This window comes from Colobus angolensis, unplaced genomic scaffold (genome assembly GCF_000951035.1).
Source record: "Colobus angolensis palliatus isolate OR3802 unplaced genomic scaffold, Cang.pa_1.0 Scaffold90, whole genome shotgun sequence".
Lineage (NCBI taxonomy): Eukaryota > Metazoa > Chordata > Mammalia > Primates > Cercopithecidae > Colobus > Colobus angolensis.
This window is the reverse complement of record NW_012122932.1, coordinates 213,180-228,811: the sequence shown is the minus strand read 5'-3', so window position 1 is coordinate 228,811 and position 15,632 is coordinate 213,180. Positions and strand designations below refer to the sequence as shown.

The following is a 15,632-nucleotide window of genomic DNA, read 5'->3' as shown; positions in this document are numbered from 1 at the left end:
TCGATCTCCTGACCTCGTGATCCGCCCGTCTCGGCCTCCCAAAGTGCTGGGATTACAGGCTTGAGCCACCGCGCCCGGCCTAAAACATTTTTTTTTTTTAAAATTAGCCAGGTGTGGTGGTTCATACCTGTAGTCCCAGTTACTTAGGAGGCTTAGGCAGGCAGATCACTTGAGCCTAGGAGTTCAAGACTGCAGTGAGCTGTGATCATGCCACTGCACTCCAGCCTGAGTGACAGGATAAAACCCCATCTCTTAAAAAGAAGTTCAAAAGTCAAAACCAAGAAAATTCTTACTTTCTGGCACCACATTCCCACTTACTCTATAGCTAACCATTGTCATTGGTTTCTGGAGTATCTTTCCTGTGTTTCTTTTTCCAAAAATAAGTGAATATTTATACTTTAGTGTCTCGTTTCTTATATAAGAAGTAGCATTATATATATATATAGTGTATTATTTTATATCATGTTTATATATAAATTTATACATAATTTGCTATATATATATTATAATTATTTTCCATCTTGCTTTTTTAGTTAACAGTGTAGCCTGGACAGTTTTCTACTTTGGTTCATAGAAATCTTTTTCTTGGCCAGTCATGGTAGCTCATGCCTATAATCCCAGTACTTTGGGAGGCTGAATGGGGAGGATCACTTGAGCCCAGGAGATCAAGACCCACCTGGGCAAGACTGTGAAATCATGTCTCTATGAAAAATCTAAAAATTAGCCAAGTGTAGTGGCATGGGCCTGTAATCCCAGCCTCTTGGGAGGCTGAAGCAGGAGGATCACTTGAACCTGGGAATTTGAGGCAGCAATGAGCTATGATTGTGCTACTGCACTCCAGCCCGGGTGACAAAGTGAGACCCTGTCTCTTTAAAAAGAAAAAATCTTTTTTTCTCTTTTTCCTTCCCTCCTTCCTGTCTTGCCCCTTTTCTTTCCCTCGCTCATGTAATACTATTGTAAAGGTGTACCATAGTTTATTCAACCAGTCTCCATGGATGGACATATAGGTTGTTTCTAAGTTTTTAATATTTTATAGAACTTGTATAGAATGATACAGTGAGTAACCTCATGAATATGTCATTTCACTTTTGTGGAAGTATATCTTCAGAGTAAATTTGTAGAAGTGGGCTTGTGGGTCTGAGGGTAAATGCATATGTAGTTTTGTTAGCACATATGTGGTCAAAGCCACATATTTTTTCTCTGATGCGGGGGCATATAGCTGGTGGTGCTGAAGGAATAGCAAGGAAGCCACATGAAGAAACAGGTCAAAGTGACTCGCTCAGGATCCTATATATTAGCAGCAGAGTTGAATTAGAGTCCTGGCCTCCATCTTCATTGCAGTACACGTAGACAACAAGGAATTCGTGCATGGAAAACAGGAATGTATTTGACTAAGGCCAGTGTTACCAGGGCCATTAGGAGGTCAGAAAAAGGAGAAGTTTATATGGACTGCACTCAGGTAGAAAATACTTCACCCCAAAATTTATAGCATCAATAAGGTTTGTAATGGCCCTCTGCTGTGTGCATAGAGCTTGTATTAGTGTGTTTTCTTTTCTTTCTTTCTTTTTTTTTTTTTTGAGACAGAGTCTTGCTCTGTCATCCAGACTGGAGTGCAGTTGCATGATCTTGGCTCGCTGCAACCTCCGCCTCCCGGGTTTAAGCGATCCTTTTGCTTCAGCCTCCCGAGTAGCTGGGATTACAGTGCCTGCCACTACGCCTGGCTAATTTTTGTATTTTTAAGTAGAGACAGGGCTTCACCATGTTGGCCAGGCTGGTCTCAAACTCCTAACCTCAGATGATCTGCCCGCCTCAGCCTCCCAAAGTGCTGGGATTACAGGTGTGAGCCACTGCGTCTGGCCTAGTATGTTTTTATATTGCTATAAAAAACTACCTCTGAGACTGGGTAATTTATTTAAAGAAGAGTTTTAATTGACTCTGCTCCACAGGCTATACAGGAGGCATGGCTGGGGAGGCCTCAGGAACCTACAATCATGGAGGAAGGGTGAAGGGTAATGTTGAAGATACATTTTGATCACTTCTAGGACCTTCTGATGTAAAGGCGTGTTTGTTAAAATCACACCCAGAGCTTTTATTGTAAGGGTACTTTTTTTTTTTCTTACACTTTCAGAACTTTCCAATGTAAATACACATTTTGAGTACTTCAGGAACTTTTCATAGTTAAGGTACATTTTCTATTTTGCAATTAGAAATATGTGGAATAGTTATATTTTGGCACCTTGAGAATATTCAGTTCCCAATCTTTTTTATCTAACGGTTTTAATGTTTCTGAAGTTCCTTCCTGGTAAGTTGTGTTGGGGCTCTGCAAAATGGTGATATTCTAATGCTATTGTTTCTTTTTCATAAATATTTGGCATTCTTTTGTAAAGCACATGCCTTTTTTATTCTTTTCATTTTATTTTATTTTATTTTATTTTTTCTGAGACGGAGTCTCGCTCTGTCGCCCAGGCTGGAGTGTAGTGGCCGGATCTCAGCTCACTGCAAGCTCCGCCTCCCAGGTTCACGCCATTCTCCTGGCTCAGCCTCCCGAGTAGCTGGGACTACAGGCGCCCGCCACCTCGCCCGGCTAATTTTTTGTATTTTTTAGTAGAGACGGGGTTTCACCGTGTTAGCCAGGATGGTCTCGATCTCCTGACCTCGTGATCCGCCCGCCTCGGCCTCCCAAAGTGCTGGGATTACAGGCTTGAGCCACCGCGCCCGACCTCTTTTCATTTTATTTTTAAGTGAAAAAGCTGTGTAGCATGTGGATTAGTCACTTCATACCATAGACGTTTGATTAGAAAAGTTGGGTGCAAATGAAATGTAAAAATATGGAGTCATAGCTTACATGTACAATGGTGGTTTACTCTTCAAAGGAATCTTACTGTAAATCTTTTTTTTTTTTTTTTTGCAAAGCTAGTAATCACCTCTTAATTTCTGTTATTCTTATAAACCTGAATTTTCATGTAGGGCACATTTATTCAACAAATTATTGAGAGCTTTTTATGTGCTAGACACTTTGGTAAGCACTTGGAATAGAGTAGTAAGCAGTAAAAACATACCTGTCCTTAATATAGGGTGAATCCTTACAGTTAAGAAGACAATGAAAGTTGCCCAGGCTGGTCTCCCTTGATTGAAGGCAGTTATGAAACTGTGTCTTGTAAGGAATCTTGATTTGGAAGGTATTATAGGCTTTTCCTAACAAACTGGTTCAAGTAAATGCTTTGAAGTTCAGAACCCTAAACAACCATTCTCTATGGGTCTGATGAAAAGAATATGTGGTATAATTGGCAGTATCCTCCTGATGTCTTTCTAATGTAATGTCGAATTATGATTGCAGATCCCTTTCCTCAACGTGAAATTTTGCTTAATTTTTTTGTCTTAGGATATTTCCCAATGTTTCTAGGGTCCACACATCCATAAGACATGTTCTAGAGGCATGATTCAGAGGTCTTGTGAGGACATCACCAGGCAAGCTCTGCTTTGGTTACTAGATTCCGTATGGACTGGGTAGGAAAGAAGAAACGCCACTTTCCTGGCATTACCAATAAAGTTAATGGAAGAGCAGAGAATTTCTAGAAGTTCTGAAAAGGCTTTGAGGCTTGTGGCAATCTACCAGAGCTCAAACTTGAGGAGACCACCTTTCATAAGTTGGATTCAAATACAATACCTTCACTGAAAGACATTTTTTTGCTCCGCTTTTGGGTTAGCTGTGGGACTTGCATTATCTTGCTGAATTGGACCAGCAGTTCTGGGGATGAAAAGAGGTCCCTGCTGCTTCTCAGTCACATGGCATGGCAGAAATCTGCAGCCTTCGGAATCTTCCAAGGAACAGTCAAGTGGCACTTAGCTAGATAAAAGTTTACTAGAGGCATCTTTTAAAACAAAGAGTTTTCCAACAAAGGTAAGTGTTTTTCTTTTTCTACTTACTCTATACTCCAGCAGTATCTCCCTATAGATTAGTAAGATGAATGTGTCCACAGTTAGGTGTATACCTGTCTTTAAAGAAAAAAGATGTCTGTCAGTTACACTGCTATGACCTCAGGTTCCAGAATATTAAGGGAACATTCTTTCAAGAGATGTTTCACTTTGGACTAATCCTAAGTTTAGAAACCAGCTTATTGCCAAAGGGAAAAAGGATAGCCCAAGTGACAAGAAAACACTTCTCAATATGAATTGGTTTGGAAGTAACTTCTTCAAGTCTCCTGAGGATCTTTCCTTACTCAACATACACTCACCTCTGTTGTCATGTATGTCATCTGAAGATGAACAATATTTTATTTCCAGCTTGAGGTAGGGAATAGGATGAATTTTTCCCCTAGCTTTTGCTCTTTAGTTGGTCTATCAAATCAACCTCTGCTTACAAGGAGCCAGGGAAAAGAAAACTGGGCTTGGGAAGAAAGTGGTTGCTATCTTTTCTCCATGTAAACTTGGAAAAGGGCACCTGATTTGTTCCTTCTGGCCTTTCTTGGCTAGTGACAAGAAAAGGGCTGGCTTGGGTGAAATGGTATCTCTTTATTCTTAACTTAAAATGTGGAACCCTGACCGAGTGGAACTTTATTTTTAGAGACTGCCAATCATTTCTACCCGTTTGAAATAAAAACTCAAGGGTTTTGGCTTCAGCTGAATTTGAAATATTCAAGGAGGCCTAGGTGCAAGACAAAATGATTTCTTAGTACTCCCAAGTGTGATTACAGAAGAGTGACATGAAACATCAAGACTGAAGGACCAGGCATGTGGGAGATATGTGGTAGGGCTTGTGCTAGAAGAGGAAGAGGAATTGAGTGAGGTCAAAAAGGGGTAAAAGTATGTATCTCATCTATCAAACTTTAGCAGGAGTTAACCTCCTGCCTCCTGAGTTAAAGCCTCCCTCAGCTTCTGAGGGTTAGGGTTACCAACCATCTTGGTTTGCCTGGAACTGTACTGGTTTTAGCACTAAAAGTTTCCTGTCCTGGGAAAACCCTTGGTCCTGGGCCAACTGAAATGATTGGTTACCCTGACTGAATCTTTTTTTTTTTTTTTTTTAAGAGATGGGGTCTGAGGCCAGGCGCAGTGGCTCATAACCTGTAATCTTAGCACTTTGGGAGGCCGAGGTGGGCAGATCACCTGAAATCAGGAGTTTGAGACCAGTCTGGCCAACATGGTGAAACCCCATCTTTACTAAAAATACAAAATTAGCTGGCATGGTGGTGCATGCCTGTAATCCCAGCTACTAGGGAGGCTGAGGCAGGGGAATCGATTGAACCCCGGAGGTGGAGATTGCAGTGAGCTGAGATCGCACCATGGCACTCCAGCCTGGGCGACAAGAGTGAAACACTGTCTCAGAAAAAGAAAAAAGAGATGGATCTTGCTCGTGGGTTTAAGCAATCCTCTCACCTCAGTCTCCCTTGTAGCTGGGATTTTAGGTGTGCACCACCATGCCTGGCCATCACTCTGACTGAATCTTAAGGCATTTGGGTAGCACATATGACAACTGAAAACCTGGTCCAGCTCTCCTTTCTCCTTCCTTTGTTTGTAAGAAAAGTATACAGAATGCCCTAGAGCATACACAGGATCCTGAAGTTAGAATAATAACAGTGGCCATCGACTTCATGCCTACTACATGTCAGGTACATGATCTTGTCTAATACTCTGGCAACTGAGGAGCTAGGATATTTTAAATCCAATTTTATGGAGAAGGATACCAGAGCTGAGGGTTGTGACAAGCTGTGTTTTCTAAGATCAAACAACTAGAATGTAACTATTTGAACTTTTTTGTGTCTGAAATTAAAATCTTTGCTCTTTCTACTAAATGAAGAACTTGTGAAATTTGATAGGTAAATGAGCATCTTCTCTGGTTTAGCAGAGCTTTGTGACCATAAGCTTCATCCACTGTTTGCATACTCATTCCTGTTCTTCAGTGGTAGCATAAGATTCCCTAAGTGTAGAATACAGAAAATCTGTCTAGGAAGCTACAAAAACTACTTGAATCTGATACCTGTAGCAGCCCCTGAATAATCTTTCAGTTCTTAATGAGCTACTGAGTTCCTGGTACATGGAAGATACTCAGTGAAAGGTAGCTATGGTTGTTATTTTAATTACAACATGTGAGCAATCATTTTGAACTGAAATGTCTTAGCCAATGTATGTCAATTCAAACATTTTACTATAAAAATAACTGAAGACTCGGTATTAAGGAAATAAATAATATATTTATCCTTGAGTTCAAAATTAGACAAACAGCCTAGACAATAAAGCAAGACCCTCATCTCTACAAAACATTAAAAAAAATTAGCTGGGGATGGTGGCATGTGCCTGTGGTCCCAGCTAGTTGAGAGGCTGAGGCAGGAAGATCTCTTGAGCCCAGGAGTTCGAGGTTGCAGAGAGCCATAATCATGCCACTGAACTCCAGCCTGGGTGACGGAGCAAGACCCTGTTTCAAAAAAAGACAACACACACACACACACAAAAGGTAAACACAGAAAAAAACCATTTTTTTTTTCCACTAAGGAAAAGCAATCCTCTTAGTTATTTGATTTGGAATGGATAGAAGACAGTCTTCCTTGCTATAATAAATGGTGTCACACACATAATACTGAGTTAGAAGCAAAAATTCTGTTCTTAGGCTGCAAGCTATAAATGGTTCACTCCTAATCCATGCGTTTAGCCCTAAGAAATCCCTCTACTAAAAGATGATTGAAGCTCTTAGCCTAATGATGGAAGCACCAACTTGTGGCCATCACATTGAAAGGTAAATGCCTTTGTGTGGAGGCATGCAGAAAGCTAAATTTTAGGCTACGCTCTGCTTGTATTTCATCAATTCATGCCCAAGACCTGTGGCTTTACTAGAGAATGAAACACAGTAAAGTTCACATAAATTTGTAGCTAGCCTTGAGGAGGACTCAAATCTTACAGAAGAGACAAGCGAATCTATTTGGTCCAATTCAACAAATACTTATCATGCACCCATGAGGTTTCAGGGTAGTGTGTGGGATACTGGGTATACAGGGAGGAACAGCATATGCCCCCAACCTCAGGGAACCACATGGAGGTAGAGGAAATAAGACATATAAAATTAGTTTCTTCAGGGCCAATTCAAATCAGCATAGATGTCTTAGTCTATTTCGGTTGCAGTAGCAAAATACCATAGGCTGTGTGGCTTAAACCAAAGAAATAATTTTCTCACAGTTCTGGAGAAGGGAAGTCTGAGATTAGAGTGCCAGCCCAACTGAACTCTGGCGAGGACTTTCTTCCTGGTTTGCAGTGTGCTCATGTGGCCTTTCCTATGTACATGCATGTAAAGAGATAGCAATCTCTCTTAAGGCCACTTTTTTTTTGAGACAGGGTCTTGCTCTGTTGCTTAGACTGGAATGCAGTGGTGCAATCTTGGCTCATTGCACCCTCTTCCTCACAGGCTCAAGAAATCCTCTTACCTCAGCCTCCCAAGTAGCTGGGACCACAGCTGCATGCCACCATGCCTGGCTAACTTTTTGTATTTTTACTAGAGATAGGGTTTCACCATGTTGCTCAGGCTGGTCTCAAGCTCCGGAGCTCAAGCAATCCACCTGCCTTAGCCTCCCAAAGTGCTGGGATTATAGGCGTGAGCCACTGAGCCTGGCCTAAGGCCACCAAACTTACTGAATCAGGATCTCACCCCTACAACTTCACTTAACTTTCATTAATTCCTAAGTGCCCTGTCTCCAAATACATTCACAATGGGGGCTAGAACTTCAACTTACATGCATTTTGGGGAATGCAATGCAGTCTGCAGAAATGGGCCCTAACTTACATCAGAACAAACATATTAAAATGTACCCATACATTTGTTATATCCACATATATGTATTTTTTTCTGTACAATACTTGAAAGAATTTTTATAATTTTGTTTTTGAGATTGTTCGACTATGAATAACTCATTTATTTATGACTAGTTGCTGCTTCTTTGCAACCATTCATATTTGGGAATTTTTGCAAAATGAGAACTTATAAATTGTTTTCAAAATGTTAAATATTTGTGTATTCTAAATTTGGTAATTAATAAAGTTGACATAATGCTAGGTTTTTGTGTTCAATTGAGCATTAATTTATTTGCAGTTTTTATATTTTGGAGCTAATTTTTTTTCCACGGAAGTTTCTTGAAAAGCTTGTTAGACCATGAGAACTGTCTACAATGCCTAATGGATAAAAGGGCTGGGGGTATTTCATAGTTCCACTTCACACTTCCAGACAGGTCACTTCCAACCTAACCTCTCTTCCAAGCTCTGGTGCATCATTTCCAGCCCTTTGTTAAGTATTGTCTTGATTCTCACTGACATTTAGACTGGACATGTTCCAAACATCCCTACATCCTATTCTCCTATTCGTTTTTTACTTTTTGCCATCTCTCTTGCATTGACATCACCACCTAGCTAGTGGGAGACCACTGCGGTCACCATCACTAGTGTCCAAATCTGGTGTCAGGTTTCAGAATGGCATGAATGCTTAAAAATTACCTGAAAGCCTTGTTTTATATTGATTTCTGTACCTCATTCTTGGAAACCTGTGCAGTTGGTCTGAGTTAAGGCTTGGGAATTTCTTTTTTTAACAAGTTAATGTGCTGTCATCTTTGGGAAGGTGTGGACCTGATCAGTATTGATGGGATGAAAAAGAGATGTGGATCTTAATAAGATCCGCAGTGCAACTTATACTATAATACCATGAAATTCTATTGGCTTTATTGCCAGAAATCTGAGGTAATGGGCTCCACAGCTGTTTCCAAGATGCCCCCAGGGTGTTGTCTTAAGGGTAGTTAGGAGTGTTCTGCTTTGGCCTCCAGGCCATGTGTCCCAGGTGCTGAACTTTGGTGACTATTACTGCAACAACTTTTTTTTTTTTTTTTTTGAGCCAGAGTCTCGCTCTGTCACCCAGGCTGGGGTGCAGTGGCGCAATCTCAGCTCACTGCAACCTCCGCCTCCTGGGTTCACGTGATTCTCCTGCCTCAGCCTCCTGAGTAGCTGGGATTACAAGTGCACACCATCACGCCCAGCTAATTTTTGTATTTTTAGTAGAGATGGGGTTTCACCATGTTGGTCAGGTGGTCTGGAACTTCTGACCTTGTGATCCGCCCACCTCTGGCTCCCAAAGCACTGGGATTACAGGCATAAGCCACTTGCACCCTACTGCAACAACTGTTATAGGAAGAAATGCTGCTATCTCCTATTTTGTCTCAACTATGAGGCAGGCTCTTTCTTTAATTCTTCATAGCACATCAGAAATCAGGTGCAAACTCTTAATGAGGTTTGCTGAAAGAGAAGCACAAAACAGAATAATTACCACACTGCACAGGCTCAGACATTCTAGGGCCCTTCTACCTGGCTCTTGACCCACCCCTTCTATGAGGCCAGGTGCAATTTACCCTTCACTGTGGAAATCACTCCAAACATGCCCTTGGTTGAAGTTCAGGCAAAACTGATTTTCAGCCTCGGAAAGAGAAGTTTTTCCTTACCTCACTTTTGAAGCCCAGCCACCAGGTTTTCATTTTCTAATTCAGAATGATTGACAATAGGAATATTCATTCCTTTCTGGGAAAATCAACCCAAAGTATACTTTGTGGCATCACTAGGTCAATCATACAGTAATTTGATATCAAGACATATTCTGAAGTCTGGGTTATTCACTTAAATGATACCCATGTCAACTTCAACAGCCTAGTCCAGGTTTCAGTCTGCCCACTCAGTCCAGTTCCTTCTCAGTATCCCTTCAGGAAAGGTTAAAAATCCTTGGGATGCAGCTCACTCAGAGTTACTTTGTCACACATCCCCTGGGCACAGTAAATGAATCAGATGTCCTTCAATAGACACAATAATCTCATGAGGTAGTTTTTTCATCAGAACCAATGGGAAAGCAGAGAGGTAAATTCACTTAACCAAGGTCAAGCCTCCAGGAATGCTGGGATTTGAACTGAGGCCTCGATTCCACATTTGTGAATTTAACTATTTGGAAAACTAAGGAAGTAGACTGGACATTGAGCTTGAATTTGCATGTCAGGATTTAGAACAATAATTCTATTAATAGAGATGAGGCAAAAAGCCAGAAGAGAAGGTATGATGGAGGAGGAGAAGGGAGGGAGATGGCAGGGTCGATCTGGGCTATGAATTATGAGCCTCTTGGCATCATTGGGTCCCTATCTCTTCTTTATGGTTCTGACTTAGCTTAATGGTTATTGTTCTGAAACACCTTTGTTTCCAAGTTAATCATCATCTTTGACTCTCCAGGGGCCACGTACCAGCCAGCGCTGTGGTGAAGCAGCCTGTTCGGGGAGCCAGTGGCAGGACGACAATCACAGCAATTGTCCAGACTGGCGGGGGCTGGAGCACCGGTCTCTTCAGTGTCTGCAGAGATAGGAGAATTTGTACGTTTTTCCTCCTCATTTAAGTTCCTCCTTACTGTTTTCTTTTCCAAGACATCAGTGAGTGGAAAAGCTACAGCAGGCACAAGGACAGAAATTAAATGGTTTCAGAATAACTGGACTAATCGTTCAGTGACTCAAATGTACTCCTTGTCTGGAAAAATCTTGCTTTTCAGAGATATGGATGCTTTTATAGAATAAGTGGTGCCTTCAAAGATTTCTAAATGACAGACTCCACTGTTGGCAAAGTGCATAAAATGAGCTTTCTTATCCAGTGCTGGTGGGAGTGTAAATTGGTACAACTCTTCTGGGGGATGGTTTAGCAATCCATATAGAAAGAACTTCAGCTGTTGCATAGCTTTTGACCCAGTAATTACATTTTTAGGAGTTTAAGGAAATAAATCATGTGCAAAGATTTAGCAGGAACATTAAATTTTGCAGCATTAGTTATTACAGCAGAAACCTGGAACAACTTAAATGTCCGACAAGAGGAATCCACACAATGAATTATTATACAACCACGAAAAGTCATATTGTAGAATAATATTTAATGAGATGAAAAGATGATTTGGATACATTTTTAAGTTAAAGAAACACATTGCAAAACTGTGCACAGTAGATACCATTTGTTTTGGAGAGAGGAAAACATTTTTTAAATGTCTGGATGAATACAAATACAAATATTTATAGCAGGTGTCTCCAGATGGTAGGTTAATGGATAATGTTTATTTCCTTTTTGCTTTTCTTTTTTCAATTGTCTTGGAAGAATACGTAGTACTCATATTAACAAGAACAATCACAAAAAGAAACTCCCTTCCTTGATTGAAATCCTTTCAGACACTGGTTAGACATTTTTCAGCTCTAAAGAGGGGCAAATAACACTGTCTTCTGGCTGCATGAATCCCCCCTGGGCTTAGAGTTCAAAGCTCATCAATTCTATTTTTACCTTAGGACATTCTGACCCATCTTTGGTACCACATGTCAGGATCCCCTTCCAGGACCTGATGGTCTTGCCCTAGGGAGCAATTGGATCACAGCTTCTCTCTGGGAGGAAGGAGGGTATGTGTGATGGCTGAGGGTCAGTCTCTTAAGTTCAAAATCCAATAGACTCTGGGTAAAATATTTTTGAAGGATATAGCAGCCTTCTGGGAAGATCTGAATTTGTCCTAAAGCCTCACAGGACATATCAACCAGAGAACTCTGAGCAAGTCCTAATTCAACTGAATCTTCCCTGTGACCCACAGCTTGGCAAGTCTCTTCCTGTCACTGCTACCCATGTGGATTTCTGACCAGACAATTATGGAAGCTGTTCTCTGGTTCTCTCTGAATTCTTCCTGATTCTCTGCTCTTTTCATGACTTTGGTAGTCACCCAGTACTAAGGTACAGAGAGCATAGAGTAGCCATGCACAAATGTGCAGATCTGGCCCCAGAGTAATAAGTGGACCATTTTCTTTCATAGATTATGGTTGGCGGTTGGGGAAACTTCAGTGCACTTGTAACTAGGGCAAAGCCTGGACTATGGTGTAGTGGTTAGGAGAACAGCTTCGTATCATATATACACCTTGAATCCTAACTCTGGCTCTTACTGGCCATGTAACGTTGAACAAGTCCTTTGGGTCTTCATTTTTCCACCTCTAAAATGAAGATAATAAAGGTGCCTACCTGAAGGGTTACTGTAAAGATGAAAACAGGTCATGTATAGAACCCACTCTTAACACTGGTTTGAGGCCTAACTGGATCAGTTAGGGATTTAGGGTTGCAAGCTGTACTAGGTTGAGTAGTGTCGCCTTGAAATGCATGTTTACTTGGAACCTCTGAATGTGACTTTATTTGGAAATAGAGTGTTTACAATGTAGTCGAATTAAAATAAAGTCAATCCTTATTTATAAGAAGAGAGAGATTTAGACACAGACACACAAAGGAGAAGGCCATGTAAAGACAGAGGCAGAGACTGGAGTGACACATCTGCAAGCCAAAGAGCTCCAGCAATTGCCAGCAACCCCCAGAAGCCAGGAAAGAGACGGGGAACAGATTTTCCCTCGGACACCCCAAAAGGAATGAACTCTGCCAACACTTTGGTTTCACACCTCTAACCTCCAGAATTCTCCCATGAGAGAATAATTCCTGTTGTTTTAGGCCAACCAGTTTGTGGTATTTTGCTATGGCAGCCCTAGGAAACGAATATATAAGCCAACATCGAATTTCATTAGAAATTCGCCATAGGATAGCTCAGAGAATCAATGAGCCAGCTAAAAGCCAAGCCCAGAAAGGGACAAGACGTATTGTTATCAGGTGCTAGCTGACAGTCTGATCAGCTTTAAATGTTTTTATCTTTGTGTCATCCCCATCTGAGAATTGATGTTTATTTGCTCAGCTTGGATCATGTGCCTACTTCTTGACCAGGCCAGGGTTCTCTGAATGATAGTCCTACCAATATGGTTCACAATAAGGAAGGGATAATTTCCTAAATTTACTATTGGGGTGCAGTTACCAGGAAAATTCAAAAAAATATCATTACAATGCCCTTAGTAAATCTTAGCTATTAATATTACTGGTATTTAAAAAAATTATCCTTCAGCATATTGAGAGCAAAGAGTGGATGAGTCAGAAGGTTTGTATTAGATGCTGCAGAATGATTTCTACATAATCCTAAGAGCACCTAGAAAAGCTGGTCAAGGAATTCTCACTTCTCAGCCATACTGTTTGCCTCAAGCATTGCTTCACTGTTCACCTCTGCTCTCAACCCGCATCAACGCTCAGGAACACCAGCCACACTTCCTGGGGATTCCCTGGTTGTCCACTTGAGAGCCCATTCTAGTGACAAGGGGAGAAGGAAGGATATGTGGAGAAATACAATATTCTTCATAATTGGCACGAAGGAAAGGCCATGGATAGGGTTCAAGGTGATCTCGAATGTTGTGTCGTAATTTTTGTTCCCTAGTTGTGCTTCCATGTTGTGACTGCTCATAGTGTTTTAATGTTAATTGTCTCAGAAGAAAACCTAAAGGTAATATATTACTGTGTACACTCATTATCTACACTGTAATTCTGAGGATGCTGCTGGAGTGTGAGTGCTACAAGTCTTGGATTTCTTCCCCGCCTTATTCAGAAAGACTTTTAATTGGGGATTGTTTTATCCACGAAGTTTTATTTCGAGTAAATCACTGTGTACATCGTTTTGACAGACTTGGGAACAAAGGGAGATCTTCTTCTCATGACTGTTCCATGCCAGATTCCCATCCTGGGACATTTTTCCATCAGATGCTGAGAATTATTGCTACAATTTGTCATCCATTAAGCAAAGGGTACATTATGAACGTCAGTGATTTCCATTTCTTTTTGACATTTTCCTTCTTCATTTTATTGTAATTATGTATTTTAAGTGCCTCCTTCTTCCCACCTCTGTGCTTTCATCTGAATTCACACTGCACTTGGATTAGCAAATGGGTGTCTCTGTGTCCTTTGAAGATAGGGTAGCTGAGAGCTCAGATGTGAAGATTAAACTGAAGTGAAATAAGTGGCTGCTAAGTGGCATTGTGAGTAAAAGACTGGGCAGTCCAGCTTTGGGAATGTTTGTGATGTGGCCTCAGAGAAGGTTTATGCGGAAGGTGTAATCAACTCCTAATTCAGCTCATGATTCAACCATGTTTACTGAGTTTCTTCCCATGTATAGGCATAAGGTAGGTGATATAGACACATTAGTGAATAGGTCAGAGACAGTGTCTCAGAGGAGACGGATAATAAACAAATCTATAGGCTGGGCACGGTGGCTTCCCACCTATACTCCCAGCACTTTGGGAGGCCTACGCGGGCAGATTACCTGAGATCAGGAGTTCGAGACCAACCATAGCCAACATGGTGAAACCCCGTCTCTACTAAAAATACAAAATTAGCTGGGCGTGGTGGTACATGCCTGTAATCCCAGCTACATGGGAGGCTGAGGCAGGAGAATCTCTTGAACCCAGGAGGCAGAGGTTGCAGTAAGCTAAGATTGCGTGACTGCACTCCAGCCTGGGCGACAGAGTGAAACTGTCTCAAAACAAAACAAAACAACAACAACAAAAATCTATAAACAAAATAATTGCAGTTGTGAGAAATGCCATGAAGAAATTTAAGAGTGTTATGAAAGGAAATTACAGGAGAATGGGGTAAAGGACAGCCTCTCTGGGGAGCTGACTTAGGCTGTTACCTGAAAGATAGGAAAGAATCAGCCACTCAAACAGCTTCCCTGTAGCGGGCATTGTAAGCACCAGGCAGTAAAGAGACTGATGTGTAGTAGGAATTATCAGATACCCAAGGTGAGAAGAAGAAAGCAAACCAGAATTTTCCCTGGTTTTCTGGAAAAGGAAGGAGTCATGAGAAGACGTTGGACTGGGATTTGTGTCCCCACACTGCATCTCACGTAACCTGTAGACTCCCTGAAAGCAGGGACCACAGTTTTCTTGTTCAATTCTCTGATGCCCGGCAGAGCAGTTAGACCATAGGAGACACTTAAACATATTTGCTGAATAACATGTAAATTAATTTTCACTTGTATTCTCACTTGCTTCTTTGTCGTATTTAATTGAAAAACTCATAGAGCCTCAGAGTTAGAAGGGATCTTGTGAGTCAGCTTGTCTGGTCCCCCATCTGTTTGCCTAAATCCCCTCTGCAACATGCCAAGACCTGATAGCCTTGACTTTCTGAGCACTTCCAGGGAGGAGGGCTCATTTTCTTTGGACCCAGTTCACCACTTTAAAAAATTATTTTGAGTAGACTGCCATGCACATAATGCAGAATTCAAAAGTACCTACCTTTTTCATATATGAAAAGCAAGTAGTACTCCATCCTTGTGCTCTATCCACCTGGTTTTTCTCTCCAGAGTCAAATACCTGTACTTGAGTCCAGATATAGTCTATATACTTATACAGATATAAAAATCTAAAAAGTTAAAATGGATGTGTAATTATAAAAGTATTATATAATCATTATAAAAAAGAAAAATGCAAAAAACTATAAAGGAAAAAAACAGCATCCTGTAATCCCAGCTCTTGGAGATAAATATCATTAATATTTTGGTATGTATTCTTCTAGATGTTTTGCTTGTGTATGTGTGTGTGTGTATAATTTATACAAGTGGTAGCACTGTAAACACATACTGTCTAGCACCTTTGGCTTATTTTAATTTTTTTTTTTTTTTTTTTTTTTGAGACGGAGTCTCGCTCTGTCGCCCAGGCTGGAGTGCAGTGGCGCGATCTCGGCTCACTGCAACCTCCGCCCCCTGGGTT

General features: G+C 41.1%; 1 protein-coding gene across 1 annotated transcript in view; it reads left to right on the top strand.

The window, feature by feature from the left end:
- Positions 1-4,069: 4,069 nt before the first annotated feature.
- The window catches only part of PLAC8L1 (PLAC8-like 1), a 20,936-nt gene continuing 9,373 nt past the window's right edge, over positions 4,070-15,632 (top strand). The window contains exons 1-2 of the mRNA XM_011931476.1: positions 4,070-4,290; positions 10,231-10,367. Of these exons, the coding sequence (XP_011786866.1) occupies positions 4,169-4,290; positions 10,231-10,367 (259 nt within the window). The 5' untranslated portion in view covers positions 4,070-4,168. The remainder of the gene's footprint in view (positions 4,291-10,230; positions 10,368-15,632) is intronic.